Here is a 21,892-nt window from a genome sequence, read left to right as displayed (position 1 = left end):
ATTGGGCTCCGCTCATGTCCTCGTACCGGATTCTCAAGCTAGTTCAATATCTTCGTTTATTATTTTTTTAGTTAAAATCACTCATAAATCATTTTTTAGTGTTTTTTTTTTGGTGTTATTGAGTATTTTGATCATTCTAATGTTGAATATAGTAGGTTTTCAAAAAAAAAAAATCTTAAATCTTAAACCTAAATCCTAAACTCCAAATTCTAAACCCTAAATCCTAACTACTACATTAAACCATAAATCCTTAACCGTAACCCCAAAATCCTAAACATTAAACACTAAATTCTAATAACACAAAAAATAAAAACATTATTTGGAGGGATTTGGGTTGTAAGCCTATAATTACAACTAGTTACAGCCAAACTAACTACAACCACACTTTTTTGTAGACTTAAAATGGATGACGTTAAGGTCGAGAGTTCGAACCAACAAAGAGTATTTCCTTGTTACATGAGTTTGCCCACTTTCGAGATGTGGTTAGGAGCCCTATTTCACCCACATGGGTTTCAACCCAATTTCGTCTATCGTAAGCTTGATACGAACTGTTCTGATGGCCCGAAGCTTATGCCCACTCATCTGTTGAAACTCCAAACTCCAAAGGGCATGTTGCATTGGGTGGTTCTTCAATCACCAACAATAAAAACTATTGGTAATGGGTCAAAAAATATCGATCCAGCCCAATTTAACTAGAACAAGGGTATCCAAAACTTTCAGCCCTATAACTCCTTTTGCATGCCATCTTGCCTTGACATAGCCAAATCATGGGTATTTTGCTCAAATAGAGTTTCAAACTCTTCACCCACATCGTCTAAAGTGCTAACTAATTCATATCTTGCTACTTGAACTCCCAACAACTGTAAGATTCATCAATGGCCTACAAGTTTCGAGGAGGAAGTAGGATGATATTACGTATACATGCACATTCACATACAAGAAAAGTTCATCTCGTTTCAACATCTGCGAGTCAAAATTGACCTAAAGAAGCACAATGTTTACACCAGAACAACCCAAGGAATACTATTATGGTATATATATATAACAAAAGTTGTGGTTAAAATTGGTCCCTCATAAACCAAAAGTTACCCATAAGCCAGAAATTGTGTTTTAGGGTTCCTTGTAAAACCTCGGGCGTTATTGTTCTGCCATCTTTTGTCCGCTTGACATATATACTACAATTGATTAGGAATTGATCGCAGTCGAACAATCCTAAGAAAATTTTCAATATTTTTTGTTTCTAATCAGCACAAGCTGGTGATTTTCTTGTAATCAGGTCCGGCAGAGACAAAAGAAGAAAAAGTAAATAAATACTTCCAAAGAAAGAAACATCCGGCAAATACTATATTGTTAAGAAACCAAGGTACATTTTTGAATACCTGGCCAGCTGGTCAATGTCTCATTGAGTGTTGATTGTCACCAGCACATTGCTGAACTATTTGACCTTTAAAAAATCCCTGAAGAACCAAAAGACAAATCAAATAACTTTGTTATTGCCATACTATGTCGTTATAAATAGAATTATGAAGCGCAATGCCATGGTAAGAGGGCATCAAGATGATGAAGCTAACCCTTAAACTCTCTACATGGCTACTATGCTATTCCTGCCTTGCAGCTTTTCTTATATGTTGCGAAGCCAACCAGGGTGAGATGCTATACAAATTTCTGGAATCCAAAAGATCAGAATATCATTCTCTTGCACATCCTTGGCAAGAGTTACATGCCGCAAAAAACTACTCCAATGTGTACATTGGCCCTCAAGAAGGCTTGATGCAATTGGACAAGATTTATGCGTTGCCGGGGCAACCAATTGGTGTGGATTTTGAGCAGTATGCAGGCTATGTCACAGTAGACCCACAAGCGGGCAGAGCACTCTTTTATTACTTTGCTGAGTCCCCACAAAACTCTTCGACCAAGCCATTGGTTTTGTGGTTAAATGGAGGTATTAGGCTTTAATGGCATTCTATCATCATTGTCCCTTTCATCATGCAGTTATGTCAAAATGCATAATTTAACTTTGTCAGCAACTATATTTACTGTATACTATGGTAACATATTTTACATGATGTGAACATCATTATCATGTAAAAGCATCGTAGATTTCATCTGTCTAACACATATTTCCAACTCCGTTGGCATGAGCCTTTTTCGAGTCTTTTAAACAGGAATACTAATATATGCATATGTTGAAAGGAAGTAGAGTTTCATAATCTGATAGCTTTGTCAATGGATGATACCTGGGATAACAGGACCTGGATGTTCTTCATTTGGGTATGGAGCAATGACTGAACTAGGGCCCTTCAGAGTAAACAGTGATGGCAAAACATTGTTCCGCAACGACTATGCATGGAACAACGGTAAGGAGAATTTTCTTATCTAGCATAAACTTCGAATTGGTAATTTGTTTCTAAAATATTAGAAAATCACACTCACTGTTTCCTTGATCAATGGCAGTGGCAAATGTAATATTCTTGGAATCACCAGCAGGGGTAGGCTTTTCTTATTCAAATACACGATCTGATTATAACCGCTCCGGAGATAAAACTACCGCAGCTGATGCCTATACCTTTCTTGTCAACTGGCTTGAAAGGTTCCCACAATACAAATCCCGAGATTTTTACATTACAGGAGAGAGCTATGCTGGTCATTATGTGCCTCAGCTTGCGTATACCATTATGCTCAACAACAAATACACGCAACAAACTGTCATTAATCTCAAAGGCATTGCTGTATGTTCATAAAAAGTTTGAATAGACATCTTCTTTGCTTAAAAATTTACATATGAAAGGCAAAAGTAATTATTGTCTTATCAGTCCTAACTAGGATGATATGTATGCAGATCGGAAATGCATGGATTGATGATTATACGAACATCAAAGGGATCTTTGATCATTGGTGGACACATGCCTTGATCTCAGATCAAACCATTGAAGCCATCCATCAATATTGTGATTTTGCAGGAGAAGTATATTCAGATGAATGTATGTACTATACAAAAAAGGCCTCAAATGAGAGGGGACAAATTGATACCCTCAATATTTATGCTCCACTTTGCCTTAAACCTTCATCGAAGAAAGGCTCAACCGGTTCTGTAAGTGTTCCAAGATTTCGATACATTTAGTACTTTCTTAAAGTAGTTGCAATCTTAAATTTGTCTTCCTCTTAGAAACAAATACTAACATCAGTAAGTTTTGATTCTAGAATCTTGAGCTGCAAGACGTTCGTATAGCTTTTTATTAACACCTACAAGGTCCAATTAGTCTAAGATATTTCTTTTAAATAGGTCCATGATAATGATCCTTGTTCAGACTTCTACGTCGAGTCTTATTTGAACACTCCAGAGGTGCAAATGGCTCTCCACACAAATAAGATAACATGGAGCGGCTGCAGGTACTCACCAGTTTGAGCATGTCCCAATTTTGAGATATAATTATACGAATATGACTTAACATATATTCTAATGTATGATTGAGCAGCGAAAAAATCACGAAATGGATTGATAGTCCAACAACTATCCTACCCATCATTAAGAACCTCATGACGGATGGCATGAGAGTGTGGATATATAGGTATGACAAACTTCAACATAATCAAATTTGGATTAGAGAAATTTTACCTACTCTTCATTGAAGACTTAAATAAATTATGACTACTAAACATATCATCTAATCTAAATACAATGAAGAAGAATGTTATCATTTGGTAATTTATTGACAATATTAGGGCAGAGTTCAGAAATGAGTCAACAAATGTTTTAACAATCGGATATTACCTTTGCAGCGGAGATCTAGATGCTCGAGTGCCAATTACATCATCCAGGTATTCAATAGACAGCCTCAATCTTCCTATCAAGACTGCTTGGCATCCTTGGAACATCAATAATGAGGTAGTAATATAATATCACTGACTCAATTTTCCTCTTTCTTGCTTTCTTTTGATCCCCTCCCTCCACATCAGAACAGTGTGCCCCACAAAATGACAATAACTACCACAAGTTAGTTCAACTCCACGAATTTTGATTCGAACAATAGTTTTTTATATGAGCCAGCTTGAGCTGATACAGAAAACCATGCATCTGTAGACACATCACATGTCCTTTTGTTCAAAGACTAGTGTATGAAGTTTTACAAAAAATTGAAGCCATGCTATCATCTAACTCAGAACCACTGGGTCTAATGTATTCATGGAGATTAAGATTCCAGCATTGGAACTCTTTTACAGTGTATTCACCGCAGAGGCATATGCAATTGAGACGAGAAAAACCATGCTCTAAAAATTGGAACAAAAAGAAAATAACTATGACGGGTTAGCCAAAGGCATGTGAATTCATAAGCTTTCTAAAGTAAAATTATTCCTCACAGCAGAACAACAAATTTTTATTTTATTTTTGAGTAAGGAAAATAAAAACTAAATTTAGAAATAAAAGCAACAGCTCGAAGAGGTGTTATCCCTATATCTTCTTCACTGGATTAGTGACATGAAATATTATAAACTTTGCATGGCAACAGGTTGGAGGGTATGTAGTTGCATATGAAGGGTTGACGTTAGCTACAGTTAGAGGAGCAGGGCACATGGTTCCAAGAGATCAACCGGAACGTGCACTCACCATGTTTTCATCATTCCTTGAAGGAAGTCTCCCTCTTTCTGCACCATGACTCTACTGATATTCCCCAAATAAAAAACGCACGCGCGCAGCATGCCCATTGATTTCATATTCAAAGCATATTTTCTAAATGTTTTTTCACTTGCTTCTACTCAATAAAGTCTTGTCTAATGTCTATCTCTCAGCATTTTACAGTTGGATCAATGTCTCAAAAAAGGGTAATTTTTGTTCTTTCTTACTGACCCCCGAACGTATGTGGTAGCGCGTTAAGAGGTTACATTTTCCCAGTGAAAGGAGCAAAGTATAAGTTTCCAAGCCACCAACCAAAGCAGACACTACAATGACCTTTCCAAATGCTTCAAAAAAGTTCTCTCTCATCCTTCTCTCCAAGGCCTTTATCCAGGCCTGATAATAGTCCCCCGAAAGTTAGTTATGCAATTAGGAATGAGAATGAAACCCTTACTATTAAAAAACACCAAAATTGAACTATAATGAAAAAAAGCAAATTTATTACTAATTACAGCAAGAGAGACAAAAAAGTAGATTAAGCATTACAAAGAAACCCTTAAGAATATTCCAGCGACTAGATGCTACCATATATATATATATATATATATATATATATATATATATATATTTATTTATTTATTTATTTATTTATATTTATATATGTGCAATCTTTTAAAAACTAATTTGAATGATTATGGTTCACAATCTTGTTTAATTAATTGAGTCCTGGTATATGCATGTTTTGGAGAGAATATGCAAGTTTTGAATGGGAACTAGAAATAGATGATACCGTTGTTTGGTTATCTTCCAAAGTCAAAATAATGTCAAAGACCATATATTATGAGAAATTATCACAAAAAATGCACTGAAACAGTGGCAATTGTTGTGGAGAAAAGCTCGTATAATTATCCTGGAAAAACCATCCTGAAGTAGCTCAAACAACTTAAAGTAGAAACTGCTTAAAATATCATTCCATATAATTATATAAATTATAAAATCACCTTAAAATGTGTTAAAACAGCTGAATTTGTGCCCCCAAGAGCTAGTGAAATTTGATGGATAAGCCACTTGGAGCCCTTTGGGAAATTTCCTTTGCCGTAACATGAGCCCTGTAACTGCTCCAGGATTAAACGACATACCATTCTATCAGCTGTTTAAGCACTTGGAGCCAAGCCAGTAATAGTGGGTTCATAATAAATTGTTTTCTAATGAACTTTCTTGTCATCAGATTTGACAACTATTAAATAGAATTTGAAGTATCCATAAGAATCTCCTAATCAGAAGGAACATATAGCATACACAACACAGAAAAATATGTTCAAAAGAAACAAACAAATAAAAATTTGTAAGCAGAGGTTGGTGATTTTTGTTGTCATCAGGTTTGACTGCTATTAAACAAAATTTAATTAAAGTTCCATAAGAATCTCCTAATCAATAAGTATACTATAAAGTGTAGACAAAACAAATAAATTTGTTCAAGAGGTACAAATAAAAAAAAAAAATATTTCCAAAGCAAGACCATATCCCAACTATTACCTTTCTAAGAAACCAAATCACATATTTATAATACATTAATACCTGGCCGGTTCGACTGTAAGTTTCATAGATTGTCGCAGGTGCATTGCTGAATTACTTGTCCTTCAAAAATCCCTGAAGAACCAAAAGAAAAGGTAAATGATCACCTTGTTATTGCCATCCACCGTTGTTATATAGAGAATTATGAAGCACAATGCCATGCTGAGTTGGCCAGCAAGATGATGAAGCTAAGCATACTGTCTATATGGGTGCTCTACTATTCCTCCCTAATGTCTATACTTGCATATATATAGTGAAGCCAATCAGGGTGAAAGGCTATACAGTTTACCATTTTGTCGTCTGCTGTTACAAATGGACTTGCAAAGTACAATGCTAAGAAAAGGTCGTATTGTGAAGCCAAACAGGGTGATAGGCTATATACAGTTAGCCGAATGAATTTCTTTGCATAAATGATGATCCTTTTGCCAATAAAGTTGTGTTCATAATGGATTTTCTGAATGTTTTTTCTCACTTAATTCTTCTACTCCACTTAAGCCTTTTCAGTTGTCAGTATATTTGCATTTAATCACTGTTTTAAAATAGTAACATCTTTTCTTCGTAACTGATTGTAGTATGTAGCGGCACTCGAATGGGTTAAAAGAGCAGAGCCTAGGTTTCCAAACTACCAACCAAAATAGACACTAACAATGAACTTATCAATTGAAACCCCTTAATAATTAACTTGTGGAATTCATACCTGGTTTGTTTTGCACCTCGTGAGCTTGGAACTTGAGGTACTACCTTAACCCTGATAAGAAGCTTTGGTCACTCGGAGACGAACACGACAATGGACAGACATTCCAGTAGCTTGACGTAACCAAGAAGATATCACTGAAACTAGGTTTTCTCTTTCAGCGTTCAATCTTCTCAAATTTCAAAAACAGAAGTCAAGACTCAAGGGAATAAATCAGAGTCTGATTTCCGAGTTATCCACGCCATAAGGCGCGATTTGCACTCGAATCCTCACTCGCCAAAAATATGTATGTGAAGAATAGAAGGAACCGCCAACAGACAATCTTCCTGTCTTTGCGAACGGGCCAGGTCTAACTGGGCTTCTCCAAGTTCTAACCCTACTTACTAATAAATAAACGGAACCTAAAATAGATTGGGCTCCACTCATTGTAGATAATCAGATATGTCCTCGTACCGGGATTCTCAAGCTTTTATATTGTGGGTGTTTGGCAGTGCGTTTGCACTGCGTTCAGTTGCAACACACCTCACAGCACCACAGTTTTTTGTGACACGCCAAATAGCTTTTGCATTCCAACTCACCTCACAGCACCACAGCTTTTTACCTCACAGCACCGCACCACACCTCACAGCACTCCCAAACGCTTACAATGTATGTTGAATTGTCCTACGTAATCAAATTAGGTCAATTATTTTATTTTAGATTAATGTACAATATAAACATTAAGTGATTTTATATTAATATTATTAGTCATCTAATATAACCGTAATTTAGATACGCCAAACGCACCTCACAGCACCACACCGCACCGCACCACAGTTTTAAAAGTGATGCGCCAACCAACTTTTTGCATTCCAACTCACCTCACAGCACCACAGTTTTATAACTCACAGCACCACACCACACCTCACAGCACTTCACAGCATTCCCAAACAAGCCCATTATATTTTTTTTAAGCATTTACCCATCCGCACGGGTATCGACATGGTTAAAACGCCTATCATTATAGTGTGAGCTGTGACAATCCAGTCTAATTTAAAACTGGCTCAGAGATCATAAAGTGACCATTGGACTAGGGCTTTCCCAATTAAAAAAAAAATCTCAAGCTTGTTCAATAACTTCATTTATTACTATAGACTTAGCTTACTAGTTTGTTGGGCTGCTTGAAAACAGCCAACCACTGACCATTTTTTATTAGAAAAATTCTAGGTCGGTACTTTTAAGAATTTTTGGATATCTAGGTCCACTCAAAAACTACATAGACACATAAGTACCTATGAAAATGACAATTACTTCACTACCCTCGCTATATATCAATTCATGGAAAATATCTCAAATCCAGATGATTCCGGCGACGGTTCGCTACATCACCACCATCGTTAGACTCCCCTCACCGAGATGCACAATACTCAGTCACATTCCGTCCAAAACGGCCATCGAAAAGGGAGAGGTATCTTATACATGATGTGTTATTAATACTGGTTTCGAAGCATCATTTGCAAAATTTGCGTTCCTCTTAGCAACCAATACTAACGTCAGGAAGTTTTGATTCTAGAATCCTGAGCTGCAAGACGTTCGTAGCTTTTTATTAACACCTACGTGTCCAATTAGTCTAAGATATTTCTTTTAAATAGGTCCATGATAATGATCCTTGTTCAGACTTCTACGTCGAGTCTTATTTGAATACTCCAGAGGTGCAAATGGCACTCCATACAAATAAGATAATATGGAGTGGCTGCAGGTACTCACCAGCCTGAGCATGTCCCAGTTTTGAGATATAATTCTACGAATATGACTTAACATATATTCTAATGTATGATTGAGCAGCGGAAAGATCACGAAATGGATTGGTAGCCCAACAACTATCCTACCCATCATCAAGAACCTCATGACGGATGGCATGAGAGTGTGGATATACAGGTATGATAAACTTCAGCGTAATCAAATTTGGACTAGAGAAATTTTACCTACTCTTCATTGAAGACTTAAATATATTTTGGCTACTACACATATCATCTAATCTAAATACAATGAAGAAGAATGTTATCATTTGGTAATTTATTGACAATATTCAGGGATGAGTTCAGAAATGAGTCAACAAAAATGTTCTAACAATGTGGATATTACCTTTGCAGTGGAGATGTAGACGATGTAGTGCCAATTACATCATCCAGATATTCAATAGACAGCCTCAATCTTCCCATCAAGACTGCTTGGCATCCATGGAACATCAATAACGAGGTAGTAATATACTATCACTGACTCAATTTTCCTCTTTCTTGCTTTCTTTTGATCCCCTCCCTCCACATCAGAACAGTGTGCCCCACAAAATGTCACTAACTACCACAAGCTAGTCCAACTCCATGAAATTTGATTCTAACAGTAGTTTTTTTATATGAGCCAGCTTGACTGATACAACAAACCTTGCATCAGTAGACACGTCACATGTCCTTTTGTTCCAAGACTAGTGTATGAAGTTTTACAAAAAATTGAGGCCATGCTATCATGTAACTCAAAACCACTAAGTCTAATGTATTTATGGAGGTTAAGATTCCAGCATTGGAACTCTTTTACACTGCATGCTCTGCGGAGCATATGCAACTGAGAGGAGGAAAACAATGTTCTGAAAATTGGAACAAAAAGAAAATAACTATGCCTGGTTAGCCAAAGGCACGTGAATTCGTAAGCTTTAAAGTAAATTATACCTCACAGTAGAACATCCTTTTTTTTCTTTTTGAGAAATAAAAGCAACAATTTGAAGAGGTGTTATCCTTGTATCTCTTCACTGAATTAGTGACATCAAATATTATAAACTTTGCATGGCAACAGGTTGGAGGGTATGTAGTTGCATATGAAGGGTTGAAATTAGCTACAGTTAGAGGAGCAGGGCACATGGTTCCAAGAGATCAACCGGAACGTGCGCTCACCATGTTTTCATCATTCCTTGAAGGAAGTTTCCCTCCTTCTGCACCATGACTCTACTGATATCCACAAATAAAAATGCACGCGCGCAGCATGCCCATTGACTTCATATTCAAGCATATTTTCATATTCAAAGCATATTTCCTAAATGTTTTTTCACTTGATTCGACTCAATAAAGTCTCGTCTAATGTCAATCTATTAGCATTTTACAGTTGGATCAATGTCTCGAAAAGATAGTGTTTTTTCTTTGTTACTGAACCTCGACGTATATGGTAGCACATGAAGAGGTTATATTTTCCCAGTGAGAGGAGCAAAGCATAAGTTTCCATGCCACCAACCAAAGCAGACACTACAATGACCTCACCAAATGCTTCAAAAAAATTCTCCCTCATTCTTCTCCAGGGCCCTTGTCTAGGCTGATAATTGTCTCCCCCAGAAGTTAGTTATGCAATTAGCAATGAAAATGAACCCCTTACTATTAAAAAAACACCAAAATTGAACTATAATGAAAAAAAGAACATTAAGCACTAATTACAGCAAGAGAGAAAATAAAGTTGTGTTCACAATGGATTTTCTGAATGGTTTTTCTCACTTAATTCTTCTACTCCACTTAAGCCTTCTCAGTTCTTAATCTATTTGCATTTAATCACTGTTTTAAAATTGTAACATCATTTCTTCATAACTGATTGGAGTATGTAGCGGCAATCGGATAGGTTATAATAGCAGAGCATAGGTTTCCAAACTACCAACCAAAACAGAAACTAACAATGACCTTATCAAATCTACCAAAATTTATAAATGCAATTAGGGATGCAATTGAAACCCTTATTAATTAACTTGCCGAAGTCATACCTGGTTTGTTTTGTACCTAGTTGGCTTGGAACTTGAGGTACCACCTTAACCCTGATAAGAAAGTTTTGGTCAACCACAGACTAACACGACAACGAACAGAGATTCCAGTAGCTTGATGCAAACAAGAATATCACTGAAACTAGCGTTCTCTTTCAGCGTTTCAATCTTTTTCAAATTTCAAAAACTGAAGTCGAGACTTAAGAGAATGAATCGGAGTCTGATTTCCGGGGGTTATCCACGCCATAAGGCCCGATTTGCAATTGAATCCTCACTCGCCAAAAATATATATGAAGAATAAAAGGAACTGCCAGCAGGCAATTTCCTCTTTTTGTGAACGGGCCAGGTCTAACTGGGTTTCTCCAATTTCTGGCCCAGTTTATTTAATAAATAAAAAGGGAAAATTTCATGCCGATATCACTTGTGAAACTTTTGGACACTTAAGTTCAGTGCAAAAAACTTTTCTCTCTCTAAGATACCACTAGTATGCTAATTACTTTCTTACCATCGTCTTCTTCCTGCAACACCACCTACCCTTCTCTTCTCTTTCTTTCTCCTCTCTCCTTACTATTTCCCGTTGGTATCCAATCTAAACTGAAGCTCACATCACCACAAACATACTCCGACCTTCCACCATCACCAATGGCCATCCATTTGGTTGGAAAATGATTAGAGAGCCACAACCACCACAAGAAAAAAGTCTCAAATCCGGCAACGTTTCGCTACACCACCACTATTGTTGGACTCTCCACACTGGAATGCACAATGCCCAGCCCGATACGACCCAAAACAGTCACCGGATATGACCCTTTTAAAATAATAAAGTTGGTCGGCCAATGTTACTGTTTCGAAAAGTAACATTGGTCGGCTAATGTTACTAGTTGGAAAAATTTTCAAATTTGACCGATTCCGGTGGCAGTTCGCCATACTACCATCACCGTTGAACTCCCCTTATTGAAGTATACAATGCCCAGCCATACGCAATCCAAAACAGCCACCCCATATGTCAATCTACTCAATAAAGTCTCATCTAATGTCAATCTATTAGCATTTTACAGTTGGATCAATGACACAAAAAGGGTACTGTTTTTTCTTTGTTACTGACCCCCGAATGTATGTGGTAACACATGAAGAGGTTATAGTTTCCCAGTGAAATGAGAAAAGGATAATTTCCAAGCCACCAACCAAAGCAAACACTACAATGACCTCACCAAATGCTTCAAAAAAGCTCTCCCTCATTCTTCTCTCCCCGAAAGTTAGTTATGCAATTAGGAATGAGAATGACCTCCCTCTTACTATTAAAAGACACAAAAATTGAACTATAATGAAAAGAAAAATGGTGCATACCTGGTCTGTCTACTTATTAACATCAAGTTTGAGAGAGGAACTGAACCTTGTAAAGAAGCACTGATTACAGTGAGAGACAAAAAGTACGTCAAAATGGTTATCCAACTACTACCTTTCTAAGAAACCAAATTACATATTTATAACTCAAAACAGTGGCCGGTTGTACTGTAAGTTTCATAGATTGTCGCAGGTGCATAGGTTTCCAAACTACCAACCAAAACAGACACTAACAATGAACTTATCAAGTCTACCAAAATTTATAAATGCAATTAGGGATGCAATTGAAACCCTTATTAATTAACTTGCGGAATTCATACCTGGTTTGTTTTGCACCTCTTGAGCTTGGAATTGAGGTACTACCTTAACCCAGATAATAAAGTTTTTGGTCACCCGGAGACTAACACGGCAACGGACGGGCATTCCAGTAGCTTGACGCAACCAAGAAGATATCACTGAAACTAAGGTTTTCTCTTTCATCGTTCAATCTTTTCAAATTTCATTAACTGAACTTAAGATAATAAATCAGAGTCTGATTTTCCGCGCTATCCATGTCATAAGGCGCGATTTGCACTCGAATCCTCATCCGCCCAAAATATATATGAAGCATAAAAGGAACCGCCACCAACATGCAATCCACTTGTCTTTGCGAATGGGCTGGGCCTAACTGGGCTTCTCCAAGTTCAAGCCCAACTCATTTAGTAAATTAAAGGAACCTAGAATACAGATCGGGCTCCGCTCATTGCGGATCTGTCCCTGTACAAGATTCTCAAGCTTGTTCGATAACTTCGCGCATTTGCACAGAATTGCAGAGCCAGCTCGCTAGTTTGTTGGGCACCTGATTGTGCACCGATGCCCACTGTGGTTGTGATTCGTGGAGCGCAAGACCATAACCACCGCTTGATCCGCGATAAAATGATATTACTGTCAATAGACTTTATTAAATAAAGTATTGTGAAACGTTATATGATTACATCTTTGTATAAAAAGCTACAAGAAGTCTACTAGGGTACAGCTCCATACCAAGTACATTAGTGACCCGACATGTTTCTACCACAACTGCTGCAATGGTATTAGCTAGATAATTGTCGATTAACGAGAAAAATTGTAATCAGGCAGAATGTGCATGCCTGGAATATCTTAATGGGAAGAAGAACAACTAGATTCAATGCCACTAGCAGCTGCCAACTTATAACTGCTCTCCCATGTATCTGTAGGTGCCGCCTCGGCATGAGGAATGTGACGAGGATGTTTCTCTCTTTTGTCTCCTTTTATCTGCTTCAATGCATGCTTAAGAGCAGGCATCAAAGCCTCAATGCATTCAGCAACCGCATTAGGATTACCAGGCATGTTTATGATCTGATAAGAGGAAATCAGAAATGAGAATGACCGCATGGCGAAGTAACTATGGAACCATGATGCTCACAAACACCATATGAAGAACTGAGCCAATATGAGCAATGAAGCAATACATTTTAAACTGCAGTTCTACAGGGAGTACTGGAAGAAAGGTAATGGCTTTTGAATGCATGAATTTCAGGGTGTATGCAGGCGCCTAAATTTGCACACGTCTCTGACTCTGTGCAGGGATGCACACAATTGGCACGTACATATAAAAATGTTCTCATTTCAAAGAATCTTTTAACTAAAGTGTTCTCTTTATAAAATTCAAATGCAAACATAATCATAACTGTGGCCTTACCAGAGTTGAACCTCTTATTCCTGCTGCAGAGCGTGATAACATAGCAGATGGAGTTACCTGTTTCAAAAGACATAAAAAGTTCCAGTAACATTAATTTAAAAGCAGTATAGGGTTCATTTTTCCTATATAGAATGAAAAATTAGAAGCTAAAGAAAAAAGTAAAAGATGAAGGAAATTTATAATAGCCAATAGTTTAATCAAAAGTATCCTGAAAACTCAAACTGTGTAAGGGATTTTAGCTTATAAAGTTTCTTCAACATATCCCACAAATATCAGACTCGCTAACATACACATAAGAGCATTAAATTCATCAAGTCCTATATTCTCTCCCAAACTTTCCTAACATAAGGAGCAAAAAGAAATCACAATCAGCTTTTCCGCGTTACATGGGAGCAATACTAAGTATAGAGATAAATGTTAAAACTTTGTGCACACATTGGTAAAACTCCTTCTTTTCTTTGTTTTTTTTTTGTTTCTGTTGAAAATGACCTAGAAACATCTCAGAATAAAAGTTATATGAATATCTTTCATGGAAGCCAGGTCAATTGGGGATGAACTAAAAGGACAGAGATATAATAACATTTTTGAATGTTAGGAAGAATTGGGGATAGCAATAAAGAGGAACAAAAGAGTTCATGGAGGAGCAGAATATTTGGGGATCGGGACAGATCGGCTGTTTCTATGCTTCGTTTGGGATTGGGAGGGATCAGCCATTTCTACCCTTTGTTCTTAGAATAGTAGCAATCTTATTTTGACGAATCCATGCTATTGAATGTTATAATTCATTTTCTTCTAGTTCATGATGGATTGCATCAAATGTCATAATATTGAACAAAAAATATTAATTTCTGCAACATACCTTTAAGCTCTCTTGCATCATGACGAACAAAAGACCAGGAGTTTCTCTCTCTATTAACTCTTTAGTTGCTTCAGGAGTCACATCTCTTGGAGTGAAGCCAGTGCCACCTTGATCACAAACACAATTTAGAAGGGGAATGATAACAAACAATTTATTGGTGAAGATCGAGAAAGCAAGGTCCTCACCAAGGGTAACGATGAGATCAATCTTATCAATATCACTCCATCTCTGCAGCACATCCTTGATTTCGCTCACATTATCTGGGACCACTGTTGTTTTAACTACCCTTGCTCCGCCTAACTTCTCTGATGCGAAATTTATTACCGAAACTGCCCGAGGACCACTGTGTATAAAATCAATTAACTTACAGGCACAGATGCACAAATCTGAAGGAAAATAATTGTAGAAGTATTTTTTCTTTTAAATCCAGAGAAATGACACAATTTAAAATCGATTTCCCACTAGAGGGGGAGAGAGACGAGAGGGGAAGGGGGGGCAAACAAGTCCAATCTACAACATTATTCAAGAGCCACAGGCTCAGTAGCCCAATTGCATTGACACGCACGACTGATGCTTGAAGTCCAAAAGTCAAGACTGAGGCAAATAAGCTGTAAGACATTGAAGGCAAAATTACAATGCACAGGAAATTTTAAAGCACCACAATAAAAGACTATCTTAACAAGTCAAAGAAATGACTAGCTAAATGATTTTGTAAATATTGTAGCAAAGAGTAATACTTCCCATGTTTTCACTTTGACAATGAGTAAAATCAAGTTTGCTCTTTTGCTTTGGCATCAATTAAGTGACCTCTCAGAAACAGCGATTCAAAGAGGAGTATCCAGATGCACCAAGTTAGGATACAAAAATTTGCATCTCCTCAGAGAGGAAATACCACCATAAGATCATTCATCAAGGATTTTTTTTCCCATCTGATAGTTCGCTCAATATACATGTCCCAATGTTGGCTGTATATTCTAGTAGAGCATTCACCCATTCCGTATCTTTGATAAGGGGCAACATCAATTCTGCTTCCAATTTGGCATCCACAAACACCAAATCAAGAGGTTGTGTCAGAATGCTTTTAATATTGAATATAAACCTCCCATCCTCTTCCTTAGGATACAGAACAAAAATGAAGATTTTTGGTCAAAAGTCCAGGTACTTCAAAAAATATCTAAGTATCCTTCATTCCTTTGATAACCAGGACTCTAAAAGCAAAACTACAAACAAGCAGTCATTTAAATAGAATGGTTCAAATGCTCATTTTGACAATAAGTCGTTAACATTTTTCTTTTTGTATAGCTTTGGAACCTGTCCAAGGTAGAGCCACCTTGAACCCATACATGTGAACTCTGGATTCTAGCAGTCACCCACAAATGACTAGAATCACTTTAAATCAAAGGTGCTCCAAGAGACTTCCAAGTTTATCGATGTTACTAGATTCTCATTCTCATTCCACAGGTTATATATATTTTTTCTCAAAAGAAGGGATGATTTAGAGACGTTGGATTTATGGCCAGAACATTTTATAAGGTAACTACCGCAGAAAATTTCCTTTCAATATCATAGAAAGGTCCACAAATTTGAGCCAGTCGAGGACACCAATTTACTCTTTTTTGTCTTACCCTTCCAGGCTGGCTTCCACTCATTTAGTTGCACCACTACACTCCTTCAAGAGACCAACCAACAACCCCCATACCCTAATTGCCCGCTCAGGGACCCAAATTTACATATCTTACACCCAGTACACCAATATATCGTTAAGGTAAACACGCGTGGATAGGCGACCTATCAAAAGATACACATCACTTTTATACAAAATTACTAATTCAACACATACAGATAACAATTTTTTGGGCCAAAGAGCCCAAAAATGGGCCACCAACAACTGTAAATACCATACACCAGCTATAACCCATAACTTTAAGCCACATGATTCTGGACATGAATACTATAGACCTAAAACCAATGTACAATGATACTTCCAACCAAGTATGTAACTAAAACACCACACATTTAGAAGAGGACTAGCATTATAAGCTTCAGTCAAGCTAATGGTCAAACATTGTAAAATACAGCATAAAGTGACATACCTCCTATCAGGGCCAGCCCCGGATGCAACAGTATCACTTACTGTCAAAACAGCAACTCTGAACTCAGCAGCTATTTTATTTGCATCAGCATGCTCAAATTTACTTTCTGGCTGAGCAGAAGTTAAATGCAATGCTATGTCACTGTCATTTATAGCAGCGTAACTTAAATCAGAGAGTACAATGGCAGAGACTAAAGTTCCCGCAGGAATTACACTACCCGTTGCCGGCAATTCCAACAAGGCATTAGCTGACTTCATACTCAAAAGCCGACTGCTCATTTGATGACCAGTACTCTCAGCAACAAACCTGAAACATAAATAGATCTGGACATTAGAATGGACCAATTGAGCAATAAATCAAGCCCAGAAGCAAGAAGAATTAAAGTCCTAATAAAAATCTCTCAGAATCCCATGACCTGAAAGACAGAATGCCTAAATAACTTACCCAGAACTGCTTGATCCATCATTGACCTTCCATCTAATGATAGCACGATGAAATTCCGTTCGATTTGGATCTGTCTTAATAGACTGCAAAAGGCGAGCCTGTACTCTATGTGAAGCATGAAATATAGACAAAAATAAGGACCACCAACAATGAATCTATAATTTTAAATTACACGAATAGCAATTGAAGTAGGGGAGAGAGAGAGATAGATGTTTTTCTAGCAACCTTGAGAGATTAGGGTTAGCCCATCCAGAAAGACAACGGATAGCAGGGACTACAAAGAGATGGAAACCAACTAGACTACTGACTGGATTTCCAGGTAGTCCAAATGCAAGAATCTTCTTTACCACAATATCATCTGCCGATTTTATGGTCGCATCTACAAATGTCAAAGGTTTCCCTGGTTTCATTCGAACCTAAACGAAAATCAATGCTGGAGTAAGATGAGAAAAAAGTATTTGGGAAACACTATCCATCCCAAATATTTTAATTGGTAATTGTCGAGTTATGAACTCAGGATTTGACACCAGCTAGAGATCAAATACGATGTCAAATACCTCGAAAGGTTAAACCAACTGGATTTGTCAGATTTATATAATTCATTTAGTGCTACAATAGAGCACACAAACTTAACTCAATACATCCTAATAAAGGGCAATCCTTCCTGGTGACATTTTACCAAGATACACAGTTATACACAAAAGTTAAACTTCAACAACAGAGTGAGGGTGAATGAAAGAACAGCAGAAGGGTCATAAGCTAACCTTGTCAAAATGTACAGTTCCTCTTTTTTCAAGCAATGGCTTGACAAAATCCTTGTCCCCCACGGAAACACCTCCAGATGTCAGAAGAATGTCGATACTAGAAGAAAAGGCCCTTTCCAGGATCCTCTCGAGATCTTCTTGATCATCTTTAGCAATACCAAGATCAAGAACTCTGCATTGCTGATGCACCGCTGCTGCAATTATCATTGCACGGTTTGAGTCTCTGATCTACACACAAGAGTTTAATTCAACCATAAGAGTCACCTAAACTAAATGCCACAGACAAAGCAAACTTGATGAAAATATTGAGTGACAGTTTTGAAAACTCTGATTGATTGTCCATGACAGTGTCGGTATGGGAAAAAATGATGTTCATGTTGTTGCGTAAACTTCCTTTAACAATATCTTAGGGGAATCATGACTGTTGTTAATCTTTATTTGTTCTGAGAAATTCACCAACGGGGAAAAAAAACTGCAACAAAGTTGTTTTGTTGTGCAATATACATGTCGTTGAAGAAAGAACATTCATAAAAGCAGATCTTGACTCGGACTAAATTCTGATAATAGCTTCTATTAACCGCACATTCAGATGATCTTGAGGCTTATTCCTGAACAATACCTGCCCATGACTTAGATGTGTAGTTGCTGGCTCCACGAGCTCATCTCCCGTAGAAAGCACAGCAATTGTTGGTTTAGGATAGACCTGAGTAAAAGCATTATATATCATTGGTTCATTCCACATTGAGTATATCATTTGTTTATTCCACATTGAGTAAGCAAAAATGAGCGAAATCATAGTACCTTCACCATCAGTACACCCATAGTAGCAAGTAGGCCGATTTCAGTAGCACCAACTCTTTCTCCAGATTTTAAAACTGTAGCGTCTTTCTCAATGTCACACCCCTAGCAAACAAAAACTTGTATGAGAATCTAAGCTATGGCATTGAAAGACATGTTAGAATGTAATGATCAACCAACAGTAGGAGTTTGAGTAGATTGAAGTTTTCAGAGCCAGAAACTAAAGGCATAATTTATTGCGGTTGACAAAGTGCATTCTTAATTTTATAGGTTAGAAATTCTGAGGTTAATTTCATCTATAGAAAGATGAATGGTAAAAATGCACAAGGTAACAGGAAGATCTTGCCCCGGGTAATAACAAAGCTCCTTCAGAAGCATCATTGACTACCAACACAAGTAAACGGTCCATTACCAAGACCCCCAAGGCTGAAATAAAAAAGTGATCTACAACTGCAATTAAATACAATGATTAAATAGGATCCTAGACAATATTCATCATGTGCATGGTACTCTTTCAGTAAATTGTTCATAATATGTTGCAAAAGGCAGCCAATAATTTGTAAAAGCCCCATAGAGTAGATTAGTAAAGCACTAACACAAGCATTCTTTAATTGCTTGAATCTAACAAGTTGGCAGGCGCTTGTGGTCAGTCATAAAATCAATTAGGTAATGTCAAAGCCAGACTACACATCTTCCTTGTTGGAAGAGCAAAAAGTACTTCAGCTTCATGTATTATTTGAGGAACAAACATCCTATGCATGGTTAGACTTGTTCTGCCTCTATTGCATTGAGAAGTAGACCTGGACAAGCTTTCAGTTCAGCGCTGTAAAGAAATAGTGGAGGGCCAAAACATTGTTAATAACATATTGTTAGTTTGTTATTCCATGCAGTACCAATTATTTTCAAGTTATCAGCTGGGCATTTATTGAATGCAGCTAAAACAGCAGTGAAGGCCTCTCCTGTTTGCCTCAGTATAGCACGTTCCAGGAAAAAAGACAGCCTTTAAGAAATTACCCTCCGAAGTGGAACTAGAAGACAAGCATGCAAAGACAGTAATTTTCTAATCTCAGTGTCGAGTTCCTACTTTTTGTTTCATCACTTAGACTAGAGCCTTATAAAGTTATGAGTTATTCCCTCAAGTTTGTCCACCTCTTCTACATATTTGGACACCAAAATAAGGTTGATCAAATGTCAACCACAAAAGGACAAGGGATTACTAGGTAGTTAATCACTTGACCACTGACCCTTTTTTCCATCAGGTACTTGAGGAATATATGGGCTTATCAAAAAAAAACTTGAGGAATATATGGTCTGAGAATTATGCAGCCTGAAGCACATTCTACACGAGATTGCTTTCCTGCAAGTTTTTACTTTCTACAACTTTGCAATTCAAGAAACTATGATGCAAACCCTTCAGAGCCAAATCTACCCCATTATGTGAGATCATGAAAGTATCAAACTCCAAAAGGCATTGGCATATCAGCCCCAACCCTAAACCCGGGCCAAAAGAACACAAGAACACAAAACAAAACAAAACAAAACAAAAGGGCATAAGATCGGAAAAGATATGAATGTGTACCACTGGTCGTATATCAAGGCCTTTCCGAGCCTGCACCAATATTTGTACTCGTTTTAATTCAGCTAAAGCATCTTTAATTAGTTTGGTATCCTCAACTTGAACAACTGCATCAGCACCATCAGGTATTGGTCCTGAGGTTTTTAAGAAGAAAATCCAAAATGACAGCAAAAGGAGGTCAAAGAAAGTCAATAAAAGGAATAAACAGATCCCATAAAAATATACCCTGAAAGACTAAACTCAACATAACATTTGATATGTTGAAAACAAAACCGTGAGAACTTTATAGAAAAGATGGAATAGTTATTGGATCTTGCACTGCTTCCCCAATCGTTAAGCCATGTTTTACAAAGTCATGAATTATTTATTCTCAAAACCATAATTCACGTTCTCATTTATTAGTGCTCCCCGTGAAGTCAGAACTATTATTCACTTTTTAGAGGATTCAATATAGCTACTAAGTACTAATGCTTCCTCAACTTTGGGTAATATCAAAAGACAATATCTCATAGGGCTTAGTGGACTCAATAAAATATTTTGCCTTCTCGCTTTTATAAGCTCCTCTTGTCACAATATATCCAATAAATTGGTTTCAAGAGTAAAAACTGTTTAGGGTAACTGCAACTTTCAATGCATATACATACATTCTGCAATCTCTCATGTGGTTTAGACTCCTTACATATTTTTCCTTTTTGCTTTTATAGGCTCTTCTTGTCACAATATAACTAATAAATTGGTTTCAAGAGCGAAAATTGTTTAGTGTAACTGCAATTTACAATGCATTGCATTCTGATGTCAAAGACTTACTCCTGTCAAGATTGATTGGAGATAAGTGAACCTGACTGAAACAGTTTTCGCTATGGTTTGGGATGAAGGGTAAATGCAACTTCCATTTTCAGTTGCCGATTTCACATTCAGACCCCCATCATAAATTGACCATGGACTCACTTTACCTTCCATTAGATATGGAGGAAAACCATATGTACATCAATAGCACGACATCCTAACACTATATGTACATCAATAGCACATTACCAGTTTGACTAACCTCCAGTGGTTACATATGCAATAGTCCCAGGAATGACAGTGACGCCTAATCCATCGTTTCCGGCTCTTGATTCAGTAATCACAGGGTATTCACCGGGGCCATCGGAAGCAACGACCGCATAACCATCCTGCAGTAAGCAGATTTTATTTAACCGTAATTTGATTACACACTCCATCAGTGAAAAAAATATACAAGAAAACTATACCGAAAGCATGGTAAAGAATTGAAAAGAAAACGGGTTTTTTTAAGGTTTACCTTGACTGAAGCCCGGTAAGGAGGCAAAGGGTCGGGCGCACGAATATCCTCCGCCAAAACCATGCCAAGAGCTTCGTGGAGGGGCACCGTAACAGGTGGCAGACGCTGGGCTACTCGCAATACAATCTCGAGAGCCTCTTCCGGTGAGATCATCGCCGGTCTGCTGGTGCTAAGGTCGGTGATCTCACTTAGAACCATCTGGAACACCACACTCACACTGTTTGGAGAAACGACGAGTAGAGTGAACTTCGCAAGCTTATACACTCAAGAGCGTTGTTCGGACGCAGGCGGCGGCAGGCTATAAAAAATAAAAAAATAAAAACCTGTATTTTTTTTTTCAAAGGAAACATCGAAAGTTC

At 37.4% G+C, this 21,892-nt stretch overlaps 2 protein-coding genes across 3 annotated transcripts; one reads left to right on the top strand and one right to left on the bottom strand.

Moving 5' to 3' along the window:
• Positions 1-402: 402 nt before the first annotated feature.
• Positions 403-9,854, top strand: LOC120010916 (serine carboxypeptidase 1-like). The gene is made up of 18 exons (XM_038861844.1): positions 403-655; positions 1,277-1,363; positions 1,616-1,942; positions 2,250-2,357; positions 2,455-2,729; positions 2,840-3,091; positions 3,284-3,390; positions 3,477-3,569; positions 3,781-3,886; positions 4,509-4,646; positions 5,763-5,788; positions 6,229-6,282; positions 7,043-7,167; positions 7,313-7,371; positions 8,513-8,619; positions 8,706-8,798; positions 9,014-9,119; positions 9,708-9,854. Exons 1-18 carry the CDS (start codon positions 403-405, stop codon positions 9,852-9,854), a joined length of 2,463 nt encoding a protein of 820 aa, XP_038717772.1.
• A 3,053-nt stretch (positions 9,855-12,907) lies between these two features.
• LOC120009231 (molybdopterin biosynthesis protein CNX1) lies at positions 12,908-21,867 on the bottom strand. 2 transcript variants are annotated; one of them, XM_038859725.1, is made up of 13 exons: positions 21,534-21,859; positions 21,279-21,405; positions 20,234-20,364; positions 18,658-18,759; positions 18,476-18,559; positions 17,857-18,084; positions 17,318-17,508; positions 17,093-17,197; positions 16,649-16,954; positions 14,741-14,898; positions 14,556-14,662; positions 13,697-13,753; positions 12,908-13,353 (listed from the first exon to the last, which is right to left on the bottom strand). In XM_038859725.1, the coding sequence occupies exons 1-13, from the start codon at positions 21,729-21,731 to the stop codon at positions 13,135-13,137; spliced, it is 2,013 nt and encodes a 670-aa protein (XP_038715653.1). In that variant the 5' UTR covers positions 21,732-21,859; the 3' UTR covers positions 12,908-13,134. The 2 variants fall into 2 exon arrangements, with proteins under 2 accessions (XP_038715653.1, XP_038715662.1); XM_038859734.1 differs by lacking the exons at positions 12,908-13,353; positions 13,697-13,753; positions 14,556-14,662; positions 14,741-14,898 and adding an exon at positions 14,908-15,580 and having other exon boundaries at positions 21,534-21,867.
• Between the last annotated feature and the right edge of the window lie 25 nt (positions 21,868-21,892).

This window comes from Tripterygium wilfordii, chromosome 2 (assembly GCF_013401445.1).
Source record: "Tripterygium wilfordii isolate XIE 37 chromosome 2, ASM1340144v1, whole genome shotgun sequence".
Classification (NCBI taxonomy): Eukaryota; Viridiplantae; Streptophyta; class Magnoliopsida; order Celastrales; family Celastraceae; genus Tripterygium; species Tripterygium wilfordii.
This window is presented reverse-complemented; position numbering and strand designations above follow the sequence as displayed.

Coding starts and splice junctions, on each gene's coding strand:
- LOC120009231 (XM_038859725.1), bottom strand. CDS start 21,731: ATGGTTCTAAGTGAGATCACCGACCTTAGCACCAGCAGACCGGCGATG. Junction 18,760..20,233: donor GCCTTGATATACGACCAGTG/GTACACATTCAT, acceptor TTTGTTTGCTAG/GGGTGTGACATTGAGAAAGA. Junction 14,663..14,740: donor TGATCTCATCGTTACCCTTG/GTGAGGACCTTG, acceptor TTTGTGATCAAG/GTGGCACTGGCTTCACTCCA.
- LOC120010916 (XM_038861844.1), top strand. CDS start 403: ATGGATGACGTTAAGGTCGAGAGTTCGAACCAACAAAGAGTATTTCCT. Junction 656..1,276: donor ACCAACAATAAAAACTATTG/GTAATGGGTCAA, acceptor TCTTGTAATCAG/GTCCGGCAGAGACAAAAGAA. Junction 8,799..9,013: donor ATGAGAGTGTGGATATACAG/GTATGATAAACT, acceptor TTACCTTTGCAG/TGGAGATGTAGACGATGTAG.